The following is a 26,282-nucleotide window of genomic DNA, read 5'->3' as shown; positions in this document are numbered from 1 at the left end:
AGACCTCTTACTTCCTCTGCTATCCTGTGCAATGCATGAGCAAGGCACGTTAGATGGATCATATTAGGAAATAAAACTTTTAAGGCATTTCCAGCTTTTTTCATGTAGGAGGCTGCATCTGTAAGAAATAATAGCACTCTTTCATGCTCAGTACCATTTGGCCAAAGTAAAGCCAGTGCATTAGTGAACAACTGTGCAATTGTAGTACTGTTAGTCTTTTGCAACTGTTCAGATGTCAACAAAAAGATTTTATGTTTTTCAAATGGGTCCATAACACCAACAATAACATTCGCAACATATCGTCCAGTTACATCTGTCGTTTCATCTATAGATAGCCATATGTTTTTCGTTCCGATTTCATTTTGAATAGTTTTAAGAACTTCGGTATAACAGTCATCTAAATAAGTTTTCCTTAAAGTTGATTCACAGGGCACACTTTGATTCGTATATTTTTGCAAAAAAGCTCGTATGCTTTTATTTTCAAGTTTCCACATCGGAATGCCGGCATCTACAAATGATCTGCATAAATCCATTGCAAATTCCGATTTGCGAGAAGATAATTGAAAACAGGTGGGAATCAGAGTCGGTGTTTTCCCATCTTTCTTATCTTTTGCTGTTTTATGCTTAGATGTCTCCAAGTGCTAAGATATAAAATACTTCTTCTCAAAATTTACTGACTTCTCGCATGCCTTACAAAACAGAATGCTCCCATCAGTAGAAAACACATCCGACCCATACTCTTTCACAAAACTGTCCAGTTTTTTGCTTGTACAGGCTTTTAATTTAGGCATTTTGAAATAACTAGTACTAGAAAACTTTTTCGTGCTCCTGCTACAATGTGCTCAACCAGCATGGTGAATTTGTTTTGTAGATAAGAGAGCATACGAGTTATTCGATGGTGTATGCTATATGGGCCGTAAGTAAGAATAAATTCTATTGACTGTAAGTAAAAATAACTCCTATCTTTTCACTCCCTTTCTCTCTCTCCTTGCAAAGCTCATCGGGCGAAGATGACGCCACGAAGAGACGGAGAGAAAATATTAATAAGACAAAAGGAATAAAGTCCTATTGTCTATAAATGCATTACAATACATTGGATGACAGTCAACCATTTCTGTACTTCAAAATTTCTTCATTTTGCGTTTATGCTCGGTCAAAAGCACAAAAAGCTTTGCAGAAAAATTTTTAATTAGACAGAAATAGGCATTTTTGAACAAAAGGAAAGAAAAAGTCATTTTCAGAAGAAAACGTTTAAAAAAGGCAGAAAAGGGCATTTTGCCTGAACTTCCGGGCTCTAGTCATTATACTAAAGAATAAAGGATTTTAAGGTAATATGTTCATTTTATTTAATTTAATTTGTAGTTGTTAAAAATTTTCTACTTTTTCGGAAAATCCGAGTTTTTAGTAACCCAAGGTAATGTCAGCCCCAATTACCTCGGATTTTCGAGACTCTACTGTACTACATTTTACCCTCTCCGTGTTAGCTTAACCCATTTTATGCCAAGCATAGGAATTTTATAAAATGTGGTATTATTTTCACTGAAATATGCTTATTAAGACACACAAAAAAATTCCGTGCATGGAAAATTTTATTTTTTGTAAGAAATAGAATACTGCATATAGGCACCATTCACCATATCAAATGAGAGAAAAAATCATTAAATCCGTAATAGTACTTGACAAAAAAGAAAATATTGACAAAATCACTCGAATCGGACACCTCAAATGCTTGTTTCGTTTCTTGATTAGGCTGTTGTATAAAAAATTAATATCGCATTTAAAAACTAAGGAGAAATTACGCTACTATCAGCGTATATCAAGCGCTTCAAAAAGTGATTATCTAAATGCATGATTCAAATATAACAGTTAAATTTCTGTTCAAAAATAAAGGTAATTTTTTTCTTCCTTTTCAAAAAAAAAAAAATCTTTCAGCAAGAACTCTGTAACGTTCTGCAACAATGTCACCGCGTCGCTGCATTTTCTGCCACGGGGGTGTAGGGATAGCTCTTATTGGACACTTGGAGCCCATACGCTACCAGATGAGTATCAGCTCGTCTTGCACAATGGTGATCACATTGCACAGTCATGCTATTGCATGCTCACAACAGGCTGTTGGGGAAATGCTTTACTTTGCTACTCAATAATCTGCTTTTAATACTTTTTAGATCATTGTTATCTTATTATTTATCTTATCATCGTTATCTTATTTGTAGTGGCTGCAGCTCAGGTGGACACTACCATGCCTACATTAGGGATGTCGACTCTTTGGGAAAATGGCTTCCACCTGTGGGTAACATTTTCCTTTTCTTTTTTTTTTTTCTCTCTCTGCTTTAAAAACCCCTCTCTTTATGAGTTTTGAATAAAATGATTTTATCTCAGTTCAAAAAAAATCTTCTTTATTAACATGTTTTTTTTTATATATATATCCAGGGGTCTGTCCAGACATTTCGTGAAAGATCCTGTTTTTGTAAAATTGAGAAAAAAGCTATTCATAATTTATGAATATAAAATAAGCTTTTAATGTGTTACGCATTAAGTGAACTTAAACAATCCTTAAATTTATAATATTTTATTTAAAAAATTGCCAGAAATTAATTTTTATTTACTTAATATTCTATTAATTAATTTTATAAATAAATATAAATAGATCAATTATTTGTCTACAAGAAGAAAAAAAATTATGATTTAATATTAGAATGCTACATTTGGAATTTAAACTTAGGGAAACTTAGTTTGTCTCAAACTGTCTTTCTCCCCCCCCCCCCAGGAAGGGTTTATTCAATTTACAAAACAATAATGAAGATGAACAAATTTGTGAAGGGTCCGATCAAAAGATAAATTATTTTGTGAAAGGTCCGTTTTATGAAAAGATATTTTGTGAAAGGTCCGTTTTATGAAAAGATATTTCGTGAAGGGTCCGTGAACAGACCCAAATTTCTTCTAAACAGACCCCTGATACCTAATTTAAAGTTTAATTTCTTGTACTTTTCTTGAAAACTAACCCGGAGACGATTGTACTACGGAAGAAATCCGGATTTCCAGATTTTTTGCTTATCGTGACCCAGAAGTTTCCGGAATTCTCAGGTCCAGAAGTTTCGAGTAATTGTCGATCACATTTATGTATAAAAAATTTTTTACATTTTATTTAGAAATATTACAACTGGAATTTATCCTTGGCATATGTTTCATTTGTAAATATTTTTTCTGGGAGAATAATAACTGTAATTAAAAATAAAAGTCAACTTATACATAATTATTCATTTAAATTATGCTACATGTAATTTATTTAGAATTTCGTGTTTTTAAAATATAAATGGTTTAAATTTATGATGTCATAAATTTTTTTGAAATGCGTCATGAATGATTTTACTCAAGAAATGTTCAGGATATTTGAGTTGGGCACGCAATCACCCCTGCTCGCCCAACTGATTCAAAATGACTGTTTCACTAAGAGAAAGCCGGAGTGAAATATGTTACTTATTTGGGGATTTGATGCTTCATAATTTTAACATTTTTTCAAGGTGTGTAGTGTTTTTAAAAAGTACTTAAAGGTGCTTATTTTTTATTTTAGTTTTTTAAAAGCCCTTAAAGGTGCTTTTTTCATTGGGTGTTTTTAAAAAGTGCTTAATTTTCCCTTTTCGAAAGTGATACTCTTTTCTTTACCATTATTCATACATTTTCTTTACTACATATTATACATAACATTGTTTTCCACATTGTTCTATTCAATGTTTTCACAATTTATTCAACCACAATACATTTCGGCATACTAACGGGCCATAGCACATGAAAGCCTCAATCATTCAGAGATGATTGTGCTCTGGAAAAAATCCAGATTTCCGGATTTTTCGGTAAACGCAATCCGGAAGTTCCTGGAAATCCAAAGTCCAAAAGTTTCAAGAAATTATTGATCACATTTATGTATTAAAAAAATTTTATGTTTTATTTAGAAATATTACAACTAGAATTTATGCTTGACATCTCTTTCATTTGTAAATATTTTTTCTAGTAGAATAATAAATGTGATTAGAGATAAAAGTAAACTTATGCATAATTATTAATTTTAATTATGCTGCATATACTTTGTTTAGAATTTCATGTTTTGAAAATATCAATCATTTAAATTTATAAAGACGTTAATTTTTTGCAAAACGTAATTAATGATTTCATTGAAGAAATTTTCAGGATTTTTGAGTTGGGCTCACAATCATTTTGCATGTTTGATGAAATACAGAGCTGGATTTGGTGAGATTCTTTTAGTCTAATGTGCAACTCTGCTGCATTTTGCAAGATATTCTCAATTTCAGGCTTCATTTTCGAACCTCTGATATCGAACCGATAAATCTCACGATCTTTTTATGGGGGATAATATAATCAAGAAACGAGTTGTTGTTGTTTTTTGTCAGAAACTTGTATATATATGGTGTTTAAAAATATTTTTAAGTGCTTAAAAAGTACTTAAAAGGTGCGTATCTTTTGTTTAAAGATTTGGCTACGCACCCTGTTTTTACATAGATAGTAAATGAGCCGACAGATGTGCTATAATGAGTTGTTCTCTTTAAAGGATGAAGATTCATCATCTGGAAGGGAAAGTAATGATGTGCATCAAGATCCTGTTTCACTCATAAAATCTATATTAATAGAGAACCCTGACCACTGTCTTCCTATTGAATTTCTATGCGGAGTAAGTCATTCTATTATTTTTACTCAGATGCTCAACATGGAAAATAACAGGGAATTTTGCTTCTTATTTTCGTCTTTTAAGAAATGGTGACCACTCAAAGTGCAATCTATGGGATATTTAAGGATGATATTTCAGCTATATTAAACTATCTCATCTACTACAGCATTATCTAATGTTCAGTTGTTCCTTTTTTCTCAGCAATTATAGCTAGCCTAATGCAGCAAGTGATAGTGTTTTTCCTCTTAATATAATGTCTATAATATGTACAGGGAAAGCACAAAGAATTTGTTTTGAGTGGCAACCCTGCTCAAAATATATTTATTTGGTCTTTGTACAACAGATTTATCTTGCTGGCAAAATTCAAACACCTCATAGGGAACCTGGAAAAATAAAGGGATTTATGTGGCCTCAGCTAGGTTAACTGTAACTTTGCATTAACTGTTTTTGTTAATTTCGGTAACTTGTCAGGTTATCATTAAATACGTTCGTTGTGATGTTAGATCATGCTCATCTATTTAATTAGTATTTAAACGATACATAACCACGCAGTTTAAACTCGAAGAATAGTCGGGGGAAATAAAAGAAAAATTGTAAAAAAATATGGAAAAGCTAACATTTTTTGGATCTTATTTTATATTAAGGATTTTTTTTTAATAAATACTTTTTTATCCCTTCCTATAAAATTATTTTTCCAATGCACATGCATTGTGAGGTGTTTTCTGTAGACATAGCAGTTTTAGATTTTTTTTTAAAAATCTATTATTTAAACTTTGTAAAAAAATTTATGTATTACAAAGTTTAATGTTGAATAAGATGTAAGAATAATAATGTTTTTATCAATTAATATGTTTTTTTTAACTGTTCTTTTGCATTTTTGCTTAAAATTGTTGATAATCAAAGTAATCTTAAGCATTCTACTTAGAAGCCCCGTGGCAGAATTTTTTCGTGCTCTCTGCTACACACCTCTAATACTAATATCTTTCTGCATGATATTTAACAATAACAAATATATAGACTTCAAAAAAAACTATAACTTCAATAAAAATTGGATCAAATAAAATATTTTTTAAATTAAATCTTTGATTTTTTTTATTCTAATATTATGGGCGATATTCTTGCATTTTGTAGGAAGACAACACACTAATTATTTTCCTTTTTAGATAATACACTAATTATTTCCATTTTTGCATTTTATAATTCATCATCACATCAAAAAAATAAATAAATAAATATCGTATAATCTATAGTAGTAACTGCCGAAAAAAATATAGACAAAATCACATTTTTCCCCCCACTGCAATGCACGAGAAAGGCATCTTTTGAATGTAATTCTGAAGAAAAAATTAAAATCTTTCGAAAATTTCTGCAGAAAAGAAAAGTAAAATTTTTTATTTCTCAAAGGAAAAATCCTTCTGCAAGAACTCAGTTACGTTCTGTGCCAATGTCGCCGCTATTCTGCCACGGGGTATAGTGATGTATGTGAATAGGATCTATTATTTAACTCTGATTTTTATTTTTTCAGGAAATAACTAAACAGGCTGGAGTGAGTTGGAACAAAAAGTATAAAAGTACGCATGGTATGATAGCCAAGGTTAGTCATTTTACTCTTTTGATTTTATCAAGGTTAATTCCTTTTGTATCAGAATGTTATGTATATAATTTTTAGCTATGTCCAATTCTCTCTTATTTGATTTGAATTATTCTTGCTCTTCAGAAAGTCCGAAATGTGTGGAAATGTTCAAGTATTTTAAGGAATGCACATAAAACCTGAAACCATATGTTTGAAAAACTTTCCGCATGTGCATTCAAAGTTATCAAACTGGACCCTCCAAGTTAATCTTAAATCCCCAAAATCTTAATTTTTCATTGCAGATTTAGGTTCTCCAGGGGGGAAAATATTTTGATTTGACTTGTAAGTAGTTGCCTTTTTATTCTTTTCATAAAAGGGACTGAAAAATGAAGATAGCATACAAATAGTTTAAATCTGAGATATTGGGAAAAACATGTGTCAGACTGAATAAACAAAAATAATTTTGTTTAATATTTGGAAAAACCCATCTTATGACACCAAGTTTGACCCCTTTCCTTGACCCTAGGCTCCCAGGAGGTGTGGCCTAATCATACTTCCCAAGAGATCAAAGAAACATTTGGGGAAACTTGATTTTTGGGTGTAAAATTGGAATTTTGACCAAAAGCTTACTCCAATTCTGGAAAATAACTAATTTCACCATTGACAATAACAATGAGATGCAAAGTAAATATGTCTAAAATCTATTTATTTATATTACAGTGCAGAACCATTTATCTGGTAGCCAGAAAACCGTGAAAAATGTTGCTCAGTTTTTTAATATTTGAAACTGCGCCGGAATCCGCTAATATCACAATTCATATTCACACGATTTTAATATTCAACATCGATTTCTGTATTACCTGATTTAAATCATTCATAATGAATCGAATTCAGGCGATTTAAAAATCTTGCATCTCAATTCATATTCATGGAATTTAAAAATCTAACATCGAAATTTTTATTTACACGTTTTTGAAATCAATATCACGATTTGTATTCTCTTGGAATTGAAATCCAATGTCTCTAGTTGTATTAAAATAATCTAAAAATCATGTATTGATATTTGTATTTTTGTTTTTCAAGATATGTAAAGATGATAGCTCAGTTATATTGAATTATATAAGTTTATTGTAGCATTAATTCTTTTATGTTTAGTTGTTCCTTATTTCCAGCAACTAAAACTAGCCATCGTTATCCTGGTATATGTGAATGTGTCACAATATGTGGAGGGAAAACGCAAGGAACCCTGCAAGGGCACATAGCAATATTATGCACAAATGGGCAAAATGAAAAGAATTTTCATTCATTTCTGATATCAGTGCTAATAAAGTGAAATGAGCAACAACATTTATTTGAATGCTTACAAAGTTATCCTCATCCTTACAGATGAAACATTTTCTCGTATTTTTAAGAATCCTGCCAAAAACGATGCCAAAACTATACAATTATGATTATGCATCCATATTACTTTTCCTGACGTTCATTCTACAGTCTATTGGCAAAAGCAATCTACTATAGATGTGTATTTTAAATCAGAATCTACAGTTCAAAATAAAAGGGAAAGTGTTTATTTCACCTTTTAGTTTTTAACATTAAATTAAAATACAGTGCAGAACCTCTTATCCAGAAACCGGAAAACCAGACAACCGGAATAAAATTCGGAACCGGAAATTAATTTTCTTCCATTCGGAATTTTTTTTCCTGCAAGATTTTGAGCCCATTTTGCCATGAGCTTACGACGTATCGAGTTGACGAAAGAACATATTTAGAGGACGGATCAAAAGCCGTTTGTAGACGAATCTCACATAAGCACAAATAGCTTATATATGTTATTAATGTTAATAATAACATGTATAAGCCTGTATATAATTTTTATTTCATAATTTTTTCCTTATTTAAACTCAAGTGTATTATTATTTATAATTTTTTATTATTTCTAAAACTTTTTCAAAACAATTTTTTAGTTTCGTTTTATAAATATTAAAAGAAACGGCATTTTGTAGCAATTCAAAAAACTGCGCGTATGTTGCAGCCCACCAACGCGGGGGAACAATCCCCTCTACAGAGGATCGAAGTTAAGACGACCGTGCTCCGGAAGTTTCCGGAAATCCGAAATCCAAAAGTTTCGAGAAACCATTTATCACATTTACGCATGAAAATTCTTGTATATTTTATTTATAAATATTAGAACTAGAATTTATACTTGGTATATTTTTCATTTGTAAATATTTATTTATTTTTTTGATAGAATAATAAATGTGATTAGAGATAGAATTAAATTTATCCATAATTATGCATTTAAATTATGCTGCATATAATTTATTTAGAATTTCATGTTTTGAAAATATCAATGATTTAAATTTGTTAAGACATTAATTTTTTGAAATGCGTCATTCATGATTTCTCAGGATTTTTGAGTTGGGCTCACAATCACCACTGTGGCATGTGTCTTCGGATCATCCATTCGGAGATGTTTCCCAGTCTAATATAGCCCATTGTGCTGCTCTAGTACGACGTAAATAGAGTACCTAACCTAGTCTTTGCATCTCATTTGAATACTTGTTTCCTTCTAGTTTGTACAGAAGCGCAGTGAAGTGTTTCACTACGATACTGGATCCAATACTGTATTCCTCAAAGCAGATACTTTTGACAGTCCAATGCCAATGGATGCAGCAAGTAGTGCGGACAACATTCTGGACAGTCCAAAGGAAACCAAAAAGTATGCGGTCATGAACTCCCTGAGGTTTAAATATTTTGATAAAAAAAAGTAAATAAATATTATTTTTTCTACCTTTTACATGATGTTGTGCTTAGTGACAGCAGCTAATAAATGGCAGGTTCGCTTAGAATGCTTGCTGTAAGTATTGGTTTCTCTTACATTTAAAGAGTTTGCAACAAGCTTTATGGCTGTTATCATATAATTAATTTCATAAATAAACAATTTATGGCTGTTGCTACATCATTTTTTTTTTCTTAAATGAATAACTTCAAAGTTTTATCTGTTACAATGTTTTTTTCTTCTCATTATTTCTTTAAGTAATTTATTTTATTGCATAGAGATGTTTTTACTTTCTTTAAAAAAAAATTCTTTTATTTCATTTCATTCATATATATTAAGCTGTGCCTCTGAAATCTGTGGCTGATGCGCGACATGTCCATTCTTTTCTTTTTTTTATGTACTCACTCTGATATATGTCATAAGTTATAAAATATTTATGCAGCAGTCGTGTCAAAATGTGTTTCAAACATATTGTTATGGCATAGTTCTCGGAATCCCTGAAATGAGTGATGATATTTATGGTAACTGCAAATGGTGTGTGAATAGGAACATTTCTATTGGCATATTGATATGAGAGTGATGCTTGAAAGTCAGAAATACAATAGCAGAAAAAGACAAAAAGTGTGTTAGCTCTTCATCGGGGAACACAACACTGCCTGCTAACACAGAGGATCCTTTCTGTTGTCAGTGTTGAAACCAAAAAACAGAGGCCCTATGCCCCGAGGCTTTATGATGGAAAAACAAATAAGAAAAACAATTAGAGAAATTGAAATGTAAATGCAAAGAAAAATTAATGACAAACAATTGCAATTTAAAAGTACACAGACTAAGACTTTGATACGCCCACATATGAGAAAAATAAATAAAGTTACAGTTAGATTAACCAAATCAAAATAAAATATAAATTTCCAAATCATTTAGTAAGCTTTAGAAATAAATCAGGTGCTGACCCCCTTTTGAAAATCTTGAAAAATAAAAGAAAAACATTCAATGAGTAAAAATTCTAAGAAAGTGCTACCATCTACATACTTAAGGAACAAAAAATGGATAGTTTCATTCTGCTTCAGGTATTATGTGCAGGTGTGATGGTGAAAAAAAAAAGAAAGACTTAAATAATATTAACATCAAAAAATTAGTTAATCTGAAAAGTTTGGCAACATCAAGCTAGTAGTGTATGAAAAATAGTATGAATATTATTTTTTGTAATTATCAAATTGCACACAGTTGCAAATCAATTTCCTTAATGGTTAACAATAGTTGAAAATTATTACATCAATTTAAGCAACCAAATTTCTTTTTTTAGGTTAGGATTTTGATTAAGCTTGAAACCTTTTTTTTAAAAAGTTATAATGGAATGTCATTTTTATAATTTTTTAAGTTTCGTGTATTTCCAGAAATTTTAAGAAAATTTAAATTTATTGAATTTGTCAACTCTGTTGTTGATGTTATTGCATTTAACTATGAATATATGCTATCATTTATATAATTTGCATTTATATACTTACGCATTGCTGCTTGCATTGATGTTGCTTTTAATGTATATTTATATTGTGAAAAGAGAGCTATTTTATTCTATAAAAAATAATATTCCTAAATGTTTATTTTACACTGTCGTAAAATTGTGTTATATTTTTAAAATAAATAATGTTGTTACCTGTTTTAAGAAAAATAATGATATATTCTTACCTTGTTGAGTTTAAATAAAACCAGTTTTATTTTCACTATTTGTTAATTTAATGTTTCTAATGAAAGAATAAGGTACAATGGATTAAAGGGGATTAAGATCATTTTAAACAGCTCTTTTAATTTAAAAAAAATAATCTATTTATTTTCGTTTTAAGATGCATACTTCTATAATCTTCCATGGCCATAGCACAGCAATTTAATGCCAGTAATATCTTGCCTGGTTGAAGTCACTGATCAATTGTAAAAACAAAGGCCATTGAAAAATTTTTGCCTATTTTGTTTTCTATTACATATTCTACAATAATAGAAGAGACTCTTTTAGTTTTATACGTCTCTTTGGCTTTGTAGCTAATGTAATGCTTTTGTTATTTTAAATTATAAGATATATGTTTGTTATTATTAAAAGTATCTTCCAGAAAGACAGTGCTAGAGAGTTTTGCTGCAGAAAGCTCGAAAAATTCTGCCACAGGGCTATTTATTTAGTAACCTGAGATAGATAAACATCGTTAAAATAAGTTATTATACTTTCTACGTCAGTTTAGGCAAGAACTTAAGAAATACTGTACGTAGGTTTATCTAATTAAATATTGTATTGAATTTATTATATTGAATTAAATAAATATTAACAGAGAGAATTACTGGATTTAAAATAAGGGGTGGGATTTAAATAAAAATATGCTCATTGCCAACAGTTTACAGGCAGTTTTTAGCATTTTTAAAGCACTTCTGTTTTTTTAGATTTACTTATTACAGTTCATATGAAAGCGCCAATCATTTTACATGTTTCATGAAATACTTGCGTTTACACATGTGTGTGTACTGAGCGGGGTTCGGTGAAATTATTACACACTCTTGTGCAACTCTGCATTTTGCAAGATATTCTCAATTTCAGGCTTCATTTACCACCCTCTGATCTCAAACCAAAAAGTCTCTCAGTCATTTTATAATGGCTAATATAATCAAGAATAGAGTTCTTTGTCAGATACTAGTTATTTTATCATGATCATGTAAAATCTTTGAAAATTATTTTGCATTTTGTTAACGTATATAGTGCTTAAAAATAAATTTTGAGTGCTTTTAAAGTGCTTACAAGGTGCTTATTTTTTATTGGAAGATTTGGCTCTGCACCCTATTGTAAATCGACATGGTTTATTATTATAATTTTTTTTTTTTTACCAGTTATTTGTCATTTTTTTTGCCAGTTCCACACATTTTTTAATTTTGATGCTTTCAACACGATACTATTATTTCGTATTTTAGTAATAAATTTTTGACATACTCATTTCACTACAATTCTATAGTAAAGCTTCGTTATTTACTGCTATTTTTTTTCTTTCCTTTTTTTAGCGAAGATTAATAGTTATTTAAGGTTTCTTCTGCTCACCACATTCTATTTTTAAAGAAAAAGCAATAATAAATGACAGCAATTAATAAATATGCATTGATTTAGCGTGATAGCAATAATATTTTTGTTGTATAGCTTCTCTAATGTCATATGTTATAGCAGTATTTTAGTTAATATAAATTAGCAAACATTAATTGTATAATTTTTTTAATAGCAGTTAATTAAAATGTAATCACTAGTTATATTTGATTTCTACAGCAGTAAATGTTTCTAAAAAAATTTTTTTCTTTAACTGGTATATTTTTAAGATTATTAGGTTGCTGGCTGGATATCATCACTGTTTTTATTAAGTTACTATTTATCAATTATTAAAAAAAGTTAGTAATTTTTTTCATTACTTTTTTTACTATAGCCTGTGCTGAACAGTACAATAAGTTTAAAGCTTTCAAACCTTCGTTAATAGTGGACATATTGTGGGTTCTCAGACGGTTCACTATAGCGTAGTTTGACTGAAGTTTAAATTTTCTTTTTTTCAAAAAAAATTTAGACTTCAATAAGTTTCCTTTTTAAATTATTCAAATTTTTGAGAGAAAGCAATCAATATTCTAAGGTTAAAATAAATAAAAAATGCCTAGAAGTTTTAAAAAGTACTTAAAGGTGCTTATTTTAATTTTTTAAAAGCCCTTAAATGTGCTTTTTTCATTGGGTGTCTTTAAAAAGTCCTTTATGTTCCCTTTTCTGAAATGAGATACTTTTTTTATGTCGGTTTTTGTCACGAATTATGCCAAAAGCATTGTTTTCACACTTTTCTATTCAATGTTTTCATAATTCATTCAACCACAATAATAATATTATTAGGAGGATATGTTCACTAATAAAAAAAATTTCTTTCTATTATTGAAAGTTTATATATGTATCTATGTAGTGATTTGTGGAGCAAGGGAGAAAAAAAGACAATAATTATTTTAAGAATTAAGCGTAAAAAATTTAATAAGGAGGGAAAATAAGTTTAACAAAGACACCAATAGCAGAGAGCTGCCTGCGTACAGCGTTGCAGGACAAAGACAGGCTCTATATTTAGATATTTCTAAGGAGAAAGTTAGCTATTAATTCAGGACTTTTCTCGTTCAGATACTCTGGCTCCATGTATTCTGGGACTTTTCTGTTGTGGACAGTCTGGCACCTTTCAATGAAGAAGTTATTGGTTTCGACGATGAAAGATTACGCAATTCGCACAGCTACTACATACATACATATGAACTTTCAGTTAGAAGAAGAAATTTTTTTATTAGTGCGTATATCTTAAAAATTATATTTGGGGGGAGATTTTCGTATTGTGATCTGTGGCTTAGGAATCGCCAAGTCTTGGCAACTTCTGGGCAGTGTCTCACGTGAAACTAAAAAAAAAAAAAAAAAAAAAAANCTGAGAGAAAAAAAAAAAACATCACAGAAAGGGACCAACTCGAATCGTAGCCACCTTCAGGCAAACATCTACGTGTTTTGCTTTTATTATAAAAAAAAATTTGCAAGTTTAAAATCTGTTAAGCACCTTGGCGATCGTAGTTAGGGTGGCAGATCATGATACGGAAATATCGCCATTTACTTTTTTTTAAAAATGAAGTGGTTAAGAATATTTTTTGAGTTACTAAGAGATGCTTATTTTTTGTTCAAAAATTTGGCATACTTTTAAGATGAATTTCTTTTTTGAAGGCTGGTTCCATCCACATCTCCCTTCACCCATCATAATTGGTTTGACTTTAATGATTCCAGAGTAAGTCCTATTAGTGTAAAAGATATAGAAAAACAATTTGCTGGTAAAGAAAGTGCTTACATGTTATTCTATAGAAGAAAATCCTTACTGAGGACAGAAGAAGGTATTCAACACTGCTTTTTTTTTTTTATTACTATACATCCATTATACATATTTACCAGTAGATTACTGGATTTTGCCTGGTTTAATAAAAATTCTCCTAGTTTTGGTATATTTTAGAAAATTCCCTAAAATTGAGTAAGTCTCCTTAAAAAACTCCCTATTGAAATAGAATTTTTGTGCGGATTATTGCTTGCTTGAATACTTAAATAAGTGCTTACATGTTGCAACATGTGATGTAATACATAATGAATAGGACTGAGCTATATTAGAAATTATGTATCATGATGTATCGCAATATAGTATTTTTTAATTTCATTTGCTTGTAAGGCACAGAAAGTCAGATTTCTATCAAAACTCAGTACTCAGATTGATTTAAATCAATTATTTAATTTGAAGATATATATGTTTTGCTTAAGAAAGATATTAAATAAATTGACTACAATGTATAAATCTTACTTAAAATATTTATTGAAAAAATGTGTGTAGATACAGAATGAAATATTTGCACCTCTTTATCGTTTATAAGGTATGAGCAGTCTTAATTTAAGTTAGGTACTTTACTAAGCTTTTAATTAGAAATCAAGGAAAGTTTAAAATTATAGGTTTATGAATTATATTTGGAAATCAATTAGTTTAAGTGAATAAATTTTGAAGAAGAAAAAAAGTTTAAAGCCATAAAAAAATAATTTCATTAAATGAGCCAAAAATAACTTTGATAAGTAGCAAAATTGAAACTTCATATGAAATTTTTATTTTGAAATAAAAATATCAGCATTTCCGAATGTTTAGGTGATAAAATGCTGTTTTTTCGAACGACATTGCCCCCAGTACTAAAAACTCTCTGATGCTTTTGAAACATCAATAATTTTTTTTTTTTTTTACTATTATTATTTCACTTAAGTCATTAAGTTCATTTGACTAGTGCAATGTTCGAATTTTAAGCTAAAAAGTAAACATAAGTTTTGTTATAATTTCTTAAAATTTTCGCTCCTTGAAGATTTCTCAGTTTAAAAATAAAAAGGGAATTTTATAAATATATCTAGTTAAAATTATTGAAAGAAAATTTAGAAAATTAAAAAAAAAAAGTTTGTTAAGAAATTCATTATACACTTAAAAAAAAGTGTTAATTTTTTTTTTTTTAAACAGAAAGCGCTTTCTACAAATCAATATTTTCGTGTATTATTATGCATAAATAATGACATAATTATTAAGTTCGATCGTAATCTTCAAATACTAAATGAAAAAGTAAACGCAGGTTTTGTTATACTTTCTAAAAATGATCTCGAAAATAACAAAAGATTTATTAATTTTAATAAATAAAATTGAAATTTATCAATATATTTACCTAAGAAAGAAAATTTAAAAAATAAGTTCGCTAAAAATTATTTGTATGTTTAAGACAAAGTGCTCAATAAATTTTAGGAAAAAAAACGCTTTTGAAGCACTATTTTTTATTATTATTATTTCACATAAATAATTAAATTAAATTGAATAATGACCGAGTTATGAACGAATAAAAAAGTAAGGTTTAATTTCTTAAAAATAAAAACAAAAGAATTGTGATATTGGATAATATATTTAGTTAATTAACTAATAGTATTAAAAGAAAATTTTTAAAAAAAATGATCATACTCTGTAATAAAACGAAGTGCTAAATGATTAAAAAAATGAATAAAATTCTCAAACCTTTCAAATTTTTTTGAATTAACAAATTTGACTGACTTATGTCCCAATCTAAAATCAGTAATAAAAACCCATTAAATTATTAGAAGTTTATCCAAAAAGTTTTTAATAAATTAAAAGAAAGTAAGGAAAAAAATAACCTTACAAATTTAATAACTTTATAATTTAATTCTTTATGGGTGCTTTAAATTAGATTTCTGATAATTTTCACATTTAAAAATTAAAAAAAAGTTTTAAAAAACTTAATAAAAAAAGCTTTCCTTATTAATGAAGAAACTCTTCTTTATATATATTCAATAATAGATTGCGTTCAGAACATGGTAGCGGCGGCGTTCACGAAGTTAGTCCCACTGAAAATATTCTACAATCAAGTCGCGACAAAGAAAAAAATTAAGATGTGCGAAAACGAACATGCGAGATCACGATTTCTTCTTCAGCACGACAGCCCGAGATCTTTAGTAGTGTCATCCAGCCATCTAGTTGGAGGTCTTCCTCTGGCCCGAGATCCAGAAGGATTTTTAAAGGAGGCGATTCGTACTGCATTGTTTGCTGGACCTCTCCAGATATGGCCAAGCCATCTTAATCTATTGCTTTGGATGACCTGCACTATTTGTGGCTTTCCATAGAGTCTATATAATTCAAAGTTGTATCTGATTCGCCAACAGCCTCTTTCCTGTACTGGACCAAAAATATTTCTAAGGATTTTTCTTTCAAAAACACCAAGAGTACGCTGAGTGCCTGCATTTAGTGTCCATGTTTCACTTGCATAGAGCAATACAGGTAGAATAAGATTCTTATCAATTTTAATTTTGGTTTTTCGACTGATTAGGCTTGATCTTAATTGCTTTCTTAGTCCAAAGAAGCACTTATTTGCCATTTTAATTTGGTTGTCTACTTCTATTTTTATGCTGTTTTGGCCATTGATCATTGTTCCAAGGTATTTGAATTCATTAACCTTTTCAAAGGTGTAACCATTTATGAATAAAGGGTCATGATTTACAGCTGGAGATTCCATAAATTTAGTTTTATCTTCATTGATGGTAAGGCCCATATTTGTGGCAGAAGTTTCAAGAGCCAGAAAGGCCTCTCTCACTGCTCTCTCTCTCTCTCTCTGACCTTCCTATGACATCGGTGTCATCGGCCTATGCCAGTAATTGAACTGATCTATTCCAAAGGGTGCCTTTTTGGTCTAATCCACTATCTCTGATGCATTTCTCCAGAGCTAGATTAAGGAGTAGACAGGCGAGGGAATCCCCCTGACGCAGGCCTCTCTCTGTTGAAAATGGTTCCGATAATTGATTTTGAATTTTAACCCTGCATCTTATATTACTTAGTGAAGTCCTGGTTAAGTTAATGAGTTTAGTAGGGATCCCAAATTCGGCCATTGCTTCCAGTAGTTTATCTCTCTTTATGCTGTCGTAAACAGCTTTAAAATCTATAAATAAATGAAAAGTTTTGATATTATATTCCTTAGATTTTTCTGAAATTTGTTTTAGGATGTGAATTTGATCTACAGTAAATCTTTGTGATCTAAAACCACATTGGTAGTCTCCAGTTATTTTGAAGGTAAAGGGAAGAAGTCTTGTAAAAAAAAAGTTGGGAGAATATTTTATATGCCGTATTGAGGAGTGTAATGCCCCCATAGTTACGACATTTGATTTGGTCTCCTTTCTTAAATATGGCCTTCCTATTCAATGGGCAATTTCTCCGTATCCCAAATTTTAACCATGATATTGTAGATGGCGTTAAGAAGCTCTAGTTCTTGAGATTTTAGTAGCTCAGATGGTATACAGTCGGGACCAGCCGACCTATTGTTGTTGAGTTTTTTAATAGCTAGGACAACCTCATCTAGAGATGGTGGGGAGATGTCTACGTGTTGAACTGGGTTCAGTTCTTCAGGGCTGTTCTCTAAGTTGCGAGTCTCATTTTTTGCTTCAAGCAGATCTTGAAAGTAGCATTTCCAGACTTTAAGCACGTGATGAAGTTCGCTCACAAGTTCTCCATCCTTATTTCTGCAGGTGATAGATTTTGGCTTAAATTCTCTTCTCATATTATTTACTAGTTTATAGAACCTCCTACATTCTTTTTGGTTATTCCGGTTTTCTAGAAGTTTTAGAAATTCCTCTAGATATGTTCTTTTCTTTTCTTTATGTAATTTCTTTTCTGTTTTCCTCATAACTTCTAATATGTTTTTGTATCATCAGTCTTTATGCTAAAAATAAAAACAACTCAAGACTTATAAATTTAAAATCAGTAATAAAAACCCATTAAATTATTAGAAGTTTATCCAAAAAGTTTTTAATAAATTAAAAGAAAGTAAAAAAAAATAACCTAACAAATTTAATAACTTCGTAATTTAATTCTTTATGAGTGCTTTAAATTAGATTTCCGATAATTTTCACATTTGAAAATTAAAAAAGAAGTTTTAAAGAACTTAATAAAAATAAAACTTTCCTAATTAATGAAGAAACTCTTCTTTATTCTTTTCAATAATAGATTGCGTTTAGAACAAGGTAGCGGCGACAATCACGAAGTTAGTTCCACTGAAAATATTCTACAATCAAGTCGCGACAAAGAAAAAAACTAAGATGTGCGAAAACGAACTTGCGAGATCACGATATATGTTCTCAAAACTCAGGTTCTGATTCTACCTCTCATCAATCAAGGCCATTTCAACATAACGAAGCGAACATAGTTTTCCACAGCGCGAGTCGGCATTGGAACGTTAAGAGAAAATCCTTGCGTGTCTTTAGTTGGTACATTGTTTTGCACTCGACGGCTTAAATCAGATTTCTGATAAATCGCCTGGAACGAAAGTAGCTGTATTGGCTTGCCGATATATGCGTTAAATCAATATGTCACGATACATCGATTTATAGCCCAGTTCTAATAACAAAGCAAATCCTATTTAATAAAATTGATTTAAAACGGTTTTTTTTTTCGTTCAAAAATGTTCATTTTATTTTTATTCAAAGCTTGCTTTTTAAATTAATTAAATAATCTTTTAACTATCTTTGATGAATTAAATGTCTATTACTATTCAAAATTATAAGTAAACATAATATTTCTCAATTTCATTTAGTGTCAATCATAACTGTAAAGTATTGTAGTTTTTTTATTGTGATGACTGTGTGAAATACATTTTGCGATCATGAAATTTATATTTCATAAAATCTACTGCATTTTTTCCTATCCATGTTGGCAGCTAAGCAAAATTTATTTCAATATTCAAACAAATATTATTTATACATAATAAAGCACTACTATACTAATCAGTTTAAAAAATCCCTACAAATTCCCTATATGTAAAATATTTTGTATATTATGTAACAGTTACCTGAAAATGTATGTTCTGATTATAATATGATTCCTTATTTCAAAACTAAACATGTGATCCATAAAATCTCCACAAGGAAAACAAAGGTGATTGTTTAGTGATATTTTTTAATTGTAATCAGAGAAGTTTTAAACTCCAGCAAGCAGAGCCTGACAAAGGAAGGGCAAGTTGCCCCCAGTCCCCACGTCAAAGGGGGAGCCCCAAATCGAATTAAAAGTTTATTTTAGGTTTCCCTCTTTAATGAACTTTTTTTAAACGAAATTTCAGTATGGTGAAAAATCCATCTGTTTTATGTTAGCTTCTTTATTAATCTATCAAATGAACTTAAGAATCCATATTTCGTATATCCTTCGCATTATAGGGTGGAATTCAGCTGAATTTTTGCAATTACGATGGACAAATTTGGCCCATGAAAAGCCTGTATTTTACATATCGCAAAATGCCATATTTTACAAAAATACAGGTTTCTGATTGGTATAAGTGAGCCATCGTAATTGCTGAAATGTAACTGAATTCCACCCTAATGTCATCAAGGATATGAATTTTTTGCAGCTAGATGACAAAGTTAACAATCAGAAATCTGCATGATGGTCATAGAATTGTTAGAAAATCAATAAAATGGACAGAACAATACCATTAGAGGGGACTGTAGCTATTTTAGGTTCTAGTCAATTTTCTTGTTATATATGTATAATGAGGTGAAAAATTTAAATACCTCCATATAGTTTAGAGGGGGGCGTAGTATTTATAAAAATTTTATATTGCTTTCTAACTATGTAGCATATTTATTTTTTTAGTCATTTTCAGTAATTAAACTTTTTAAAAAAAATTTAATAATCAGAAGTTTTGATAAAAATATTTTGTAATTTTCTATTTTTTTCCCCTCAATTTTAAGTTCAATTTTCTTGCTGTTTTTTTTCCCCTCTGTATTTTACTTTTCTAAATATATCTCATATTTAAATCTTTTTTAGCTAAGGGTAACCCAAGATATAAAATGTCAGAAAAACTTCTTAAATTAGCCGAAGAAGAAAATGCAGAGCTTGAAAAAATGAGGTAATTATTTCCCTTTAATCTAATTCACTTGTTCAATTTCTGCGGACTAATTTTACATGATATTTTTATTTTATTTTAAATTTAGTGTATTCATTTCTTGGAATTTGCAGCAGGCATGCTTTTTTTTGCTGTAAATCTGCAGAATTCCGCTCTTTTATTAATTTAACAATTTTAAAATATTATGTGCTTAAAAGAGGACAAATCAAGTCCTCTTTTAAGCACATTTGTACAAAAGTGATTAAACAATCTTATCAATTAATTATACCCAGTTTTTTGCTTCCATATTCATGAATAACATTATGAAATGACAATTTCATTCATTAATTTTTGCTAGAACGAAATTTTAGAATCTAGGGTAGAATATGTATACAGGGTAAACTAATAATAGGACAAATTTGGAAATGTCATTCCCAATTAAGTCTATGTGTGCCTCTAAACAGGATTTAGAATAGTCTAAAAATATAAAAAAATAATGGGCTAGCATAAGCATGAATAAGATAAACACATAAAGAGATAAAAGCAGATGATAAATTTAGAAGACATTTTTTAGAACAACAGAGTTTAGTTTTGTTTTGGAGTTTGAGTTTTCTTATAACCCTTTACAGGTTTTTCTAGTTTGTTTTACAAAATTATAACTATCCCGTAACAGGTACTTCATATTTGTTACTGTTTGTGTTGGGTTTTTTTTTATAAAAACCGAACTGTTATTTATATAGCTTGATATTAATCTAAATTTCATTTTAATTTTTGTTTTCTGATAATTATTGTCTTAAATTACATTTTAATAGACGCTTTATTAACTGTTGTATGGTAATTTGATTCGACGAGCTTGCCAAATGAGTCGCCAAATCATTAAAAAAGTTTTTTTAGCAGTGGATTACAATATTTTGTTCTCTTTGTTTTCCCCTTTTTAAAACTTGTCTAATATGTTGTAATTGTACCAAATATTTTGCTGATTTTGTCCTGATTTTTATTTTAAACCGCTACAAAACCTTTTGTTTAATTTGAGGAAGTATGTTTCAGAAGTTTTTTGTTACTGCACAAAATTCAGCTTTTTTTTCGAAACTGCTTTATGCCTAGTTAATAATTTTTCCTTACTGCGAAAAATAAAGTAATTATTTTTGCTTTCAATGTTTGTGTAAGAATTGTGTTAATTGTAGAGAAGAATATGAGACTGCTTTGAACATGGTGAACCTCCAAGTGCACTTAGGAAACAATTACATATGCTCTAATGGTGTGTTGGAACCAAAACCAGGGGAAATACCCTACATTGATTTAGCTATCGACAAGAGAAAAATACTGCTGGATTTAAGAAACTGTATATCAAAGGTATTCATTTTTGATCAATTCTCTTAGTTTTTTTGCATTTATTCCTAACAGCGGGCACTGAACTTTCTACGTTCTTCACCCAGGAAGATGCCGGAAGTGTTACTCATTTAACGGTACCCAGTGGGCACCTGTGAACCTAAGTCGCAGTGGCGAGCAATGTTACCCGCGCCACACTGCACAGATATCCGTTTATAGGGTGGGCCACATTTACGCATCACGCAATAGAGAACAGCACACTGAGAGAAACATCCATGCCCTGAGCAGCCATTGACTTCGCAGTCAGGCGTGCTGACCACTGGACCATCTGGCCGGCTTTTTGCATTTATAAACATAAAACTCACAAATTTGATAATTTATAAGTTCAAGTTCATGGCCAATTGTTTGCAGTGGGTAAAATTAATATCCTACCCACTTTCCTGCCAAAAAAAAAAATTTCTTGAGAATCTAATTAATTTTAGGTAAAAATAAATAAATTTATTTTAATACATAATCCTAGTAATATTTGGACGAAACATGACTAGGAAAAAATTGTCCTTGGAAGGGTTATTTTATTTTATAACCGTCGTTGAAGAGTCTACCCAATTTTTTGAGTTTACAATTACTAATGTTCAACTTTATAGCCTTGTAATTTTGAACCCAATCCAGAAGACGAGGGAACTCAAGTATTGGGAGAAATTTGCCTTAGTGGAGCACGTTTTGATAGAACTAACCCGCATTTGCGTTACATGGAGAGGAATACCATGAGAATCTCCCACAGTTAGCCTGACATCAAGGGAACTCTAACCCATGATCCGTCTACCACTGAAGATATTTCACGTCAGCACTGTGGTCGGTGCAGGCCGGATCAGAATTCGTATCGACTGGGATTCGAACCCGGCTCACCTCATTGGAAGACGAACACTCTATCCCCTGAGCAGCTCTTTAATGGGTTATTGGAAAATATAATGCCATCAAAATGAAATATTTATGCTGCTTCACATATGTTTTGTCTTGTTTTCTCTGCCTTTCTTTCTAAACTACCCCTTTAGATTTTAAAAACTTAAAATTTTGTAGTATGCACATGTGTGTGAGGATGGGCTCTCATGCCAGACAATGCAAAATATAAGGTGTTAAGCATCTGGCTTAAAAAATCATATTTATTTTTAATTGTGTTAAAATTTTATGAAGGAATGTTCGTTCTTTGAATTATGAAATGAAAGTCACATAAAATCTTTTGCATTTTAAGTAATTTCTTCCAAACTTTTGTAGTCATGAATCATTGATATTTTATTGGGATAAAATATCCACAAGGACATGTTATTCAAATTTTTATGGGGGGAAAAGAGCTATGCTTTGCTGTTGGGAATTTGTTCTTATTATTAACTGACCCCTCATGCATTACCTGATAACTTACAGCAGGCCTATTATTATTATTGGAATATTGGAAAAAATTTTCAAATATCAATTAAAATGCTTTTCATTTAACTGCACATTATGAACTGAACTTATAATTAAGGCTTTTTAACAACCAATTATTCAAAAGGAAAAGAATTTCAAAAAGGAAATTCTTTTTCCAACATATGGTTTGTAACAAGATTATAAGTCAGAAAGCAGTATTATTGTAAAATTTAAAAAACATTTTTGTTGGATGGAGAAACAGAGCACATCATATAATGTAGCAGGCATTTTAATTTATTTTCAAAAACATTTTATAAATGATAGAACAAATGGAAAACATACACATACTTCGTCAACCAAATAACGTCAGTTTCCATCTATATTTGAGGTTGTGTGGGGTTACATCGGAAACCTAACAAGTCTTATATGTCATTCATTTTTGCCATATTGTATAATGGAAAATAAATAAGACTACAGTGGAATAGTGGGGATTCAGCAAATAAATTTTTGTAGTCTGGAATCTTATCAAGAAAAATATATTGCCTGTGCATAATCTTTGTTTTAGATTTTTCAGCAGATCACAAACATTAAAGAGAAAAAAAATTTGGGGGGGGGGGGTGGCATAAAAAGAAGTTTGTTTTTTCTTTTATTGCCAAAAAGGTAGACGTTGTGGTAAATCATGTTTTTCCAAGCATTAAAAGGAACAGATTACCAACTAAAACTTAAGGAATAAATTTAATTTGAACATTATTAAAATCACAAATAAATACAGCTAAAACTGAATGACATTAAAGTTATCGGAGAGCCGTGCATCACATACTAGTGCACGAGGAAAAATGGGAGTAGCCTGGTTGCTGGCGGAAAACTGGTTTTTAAATGTGTCACTCCAAGTTGAAGTGCAAGTGCCCTTTCGCATTAGGTAAGATGAAAATGTAGGAGCAGGGCATCGCCGCAGTACTCCCCCCCAAGTGTCCAGGAGACCGACATCAATAGCAACGAGTGTTGAAATGCACCCGGCGGCCGGAACGAGTCGTGATCCCCGGTCGAGCCAACTCTGGAGCCGGATGCTGGGCAGCTCTAGGTTCGTTCTGCTCCGGGGTTGGAGCAGTAGTCTGCAACTCCTCATCATCCAGGAATGCAGGTTTTAGGCGGTCGATGCCAATTACGGCTTGCCGACCCTTCATTTCAATGGTGAAGGTTTTTCCGCTACGCTTCAAAACCTTGAATGGACCGTCGTAAGGATGTTGCAATGCTTTCTTTACACCATCGACTCGTATGAAAACATGAGAGCATTTTGGTAAAGATGGGTGTACAAAGATGGACTGTTTAGAGTGTGAAGACGTTGGTTTTGGCTTCAAAGTCTGCATTGTCTCACGCATCCTCATCAGAAATTCATGAGGCTGCACGTCAGTAGTGGAGGCCTCGAAGAATTCTCCAGGAAGGCGGAGAGGGGCACCGTAGACCAGTTCTGCACTCGTGCAGTTTAAGTCTGCTTCCAGATCAGAAGGTTGCCTGTTCAAATCACGTCCGGGTCATCAGTGTGGTAAATCATGTTTTTCCAAGCATTAAAAGGAACAGATTACCAACTAAAACTTAAGGAATAAATTTAATTTGAACATTATTAAAATCACAAATAAATACAGCTAAAACTGAATGACATTAAAGTTATCGGAGAGCCGTGCATCACGTACTAGTGCACGAGGAAAAATGGGAGTAGCCTGGTTACTGGCGGAAAACTGGTTTTTAAATGCGTCACTCCAAGTTGAAGTGCAAGTGCCCTTTCGCATTAGGTAAGATGAAAATGTAGGAGCGGGGCATCGCCGCAACGTTTTCCAAAAACAAACGTCTGAATATGGGATTTTGTACTGTAAATACATAATTTGTTTTCTGATTTCTATTAAATACTTTTATTCCAATTGTTATAAAAATCCCTTTTGTTTATATTTCAGTTAACCTCAAGCCTTTTTCCTAATCAAGACTTTGTATTCCATATGGCTCGTGAAGTTCCTGCAGGATTACATCTATATGAAGAACTGCCTGAATGTGAGACTTTTTTGCTCTAAATAATTCTTTCATATAAATTGATAGCAACACTACACGTTTATTATTACTAAGTAATATTTCAAGGTATTACTTTGAAATGCATAAAATTTTCTTATATAGTGCATAAAATCAAATCTCCTGAGTGGCAATCTGCTTTCCGTTTAGTCTTAATAAACATAGAATAACAATTTTGTTTAATTGAAGCTTAATGTTTTAACTTAGGAACTTCCAAATAACTTAGAAAATTTCTGGAAAAAAAGAACTTTTTGAAGAAGCAGAAAGTGGTTGATGAACAGACTGATTTGCAAAACAATAACAGAGTAAATACTTATTTAGACTAAATTAAATGTTTTAAGTGTGTTTCCTTAGTAAAAAAGGATAAAACTGTAGCTGAGAAACAGTAGGAATATTGGAAACTTGTTTTTTTCTGCCCCACAAACAAAAGGTTTAAATTTGAAATAATGAGCAACGCAATATATTTTTATGTAAATGATTGAATAGATTCTTTTAGAAGTATTTATTCTGAGCTAATACTTATTTGTCTTCTCCTGACATATTTTTGCTATGAGAAAAGATAACAATTTAAAATCTAAATCAATTTTTGAACTTGATTTTTCACTGCCAAATTGCTCTGTTCAGAATGTCTGAAAAATAACAATATTTGAAAATATATTTATAACACTGTATTGTCTTATTTCATTAATGTATAAAGCTTCAGAAAAGTATGCCACCCAATAGAACACTAGTATAACTGTTTAATTGTCCATCAAAATTTTCCATATTTTACTAATCCCGTCTATGTAAAACGCATTCTAATTGAATAATTCGTGTATATATGAAAGGGTAGCAGTCATGGTGAGTGTTGTTAGGCAATGCAGATAGCAGTTGGAAGGCAAAAAATATTTTATTAGCTCTACATAGTATATTTAAGACATTTTTTAGCAAAGGCGGAGCTCAAATTCGCACTTCAAAACTGTGTGCTTAATTTTTATCTTAGGGAAAGTAGCAAAGGAATTTCCCTCTATTTTGTTACATTTGAGGGGAAAAGGGAAGTCCCAAGGATTACTATTGGTTTAAAAACTAGCTCAAGTGATTCCGACGTAGTTTAAAGGGGAAGAATGTTTTTATTTAAATTTATGCATACTTTGGCTAAAAATAGATTTGGAAACAGGATGTGGCTTTTAAAAGTGTGAGAAAGCAGTTCGACTTGAATAATTAATTAGTAATAAATTAGGAGTTGTGTTATAACGAAGAAACTAACATAAAAAGATTAATATAAGCTTTTTATGTTAGATCCCCCCTCGCCGAAAAAGTTTAACTAACATCAAAAAATTTTGAAATTATTCTTTGCAAAACTTTCCTTATGATGACACAATTAAAATAATAATAATATTTGTAATATCAACAAGATATAAAGTAACATGAATTATAAAAAAAAAAACACATTTGCACACAATGTAAAAAAAAAAAAATTCGTAAAGTGTTAGGGGAAAAAAAAAATTTGAAGTAGCTCTGCTATCAAA

The 26,282-nt window shown here is 30.7% G+C and overlaps 1 protein-coding gene across 3 annotated transcripts in view; it reads left to right on the top strand.

Annotated features, from left to right (window-relative positions):
- The window catches only part of LOC107451258 (ubiquitin carboxyl-terminal hydrolase 40), a 104,599-nt gene that overhangs the window by 32,563 nt on the left and 45,754 nt on the right, over nt 1-26,282 (top strand). For 2 of the 3 annotated variants that reach the window (XM_071184670.1, XM_071184668.1), the window contains exons 9-16: nt 2,214-2,286; nt 4,565-4,684; nt 6,207-6,275; nt 8,828-9,021; nt 13,775-13,938; nt 19,929-20,010; nt 21,171-21,339; nt 24,666-24,759. In XM_071184670.1, coding sequence (XP_071040771.1) covers nt 2,214-2,286; nt 4,565-4,684; nt 6,207-6,275; nt 8,828-9,021; nt 13,775-13,938; nt 19,929-20,010; nt 21,171-21,339; nt 24,666-24,759 — 965 coding nt within the window. The remainder of the gene's footprint in view (nt 1-2,213; nt 2,287-4,564; nt 4,685-6,206; nt 6,276-8,827; nt 9,022-13,774; nt 13,939-19,928; nt 20,011-21,170; nt 21,340-24,665; nt 24,760-26,282) is intronic. The other variant, XM_071184669.1, reaches the window with a different exon arrangement.

The sequence above is a fragment of the Parasteatoda tepidariorum genome, chromosome 8 (assembly GCF_043381705.1).
Source record: "Parasteatoda tepidariorum isolate YZ-2023 chromosome 8, CAS_Ptep_4.0, whole genome shotgun sequence".
NCBI classification, from domain to species: domain Eukaryota; kingdom Metazoa; phylum Arthropoda; class Arachnida; order Araneae; family Theridiidae; genus Parasteatoda; species Parasteatoda tepidariorum.
Note: the sequence above shows the minus strand (reverse complement) of the source record. Positions and strands in the feature narration are given on the sequence as shown.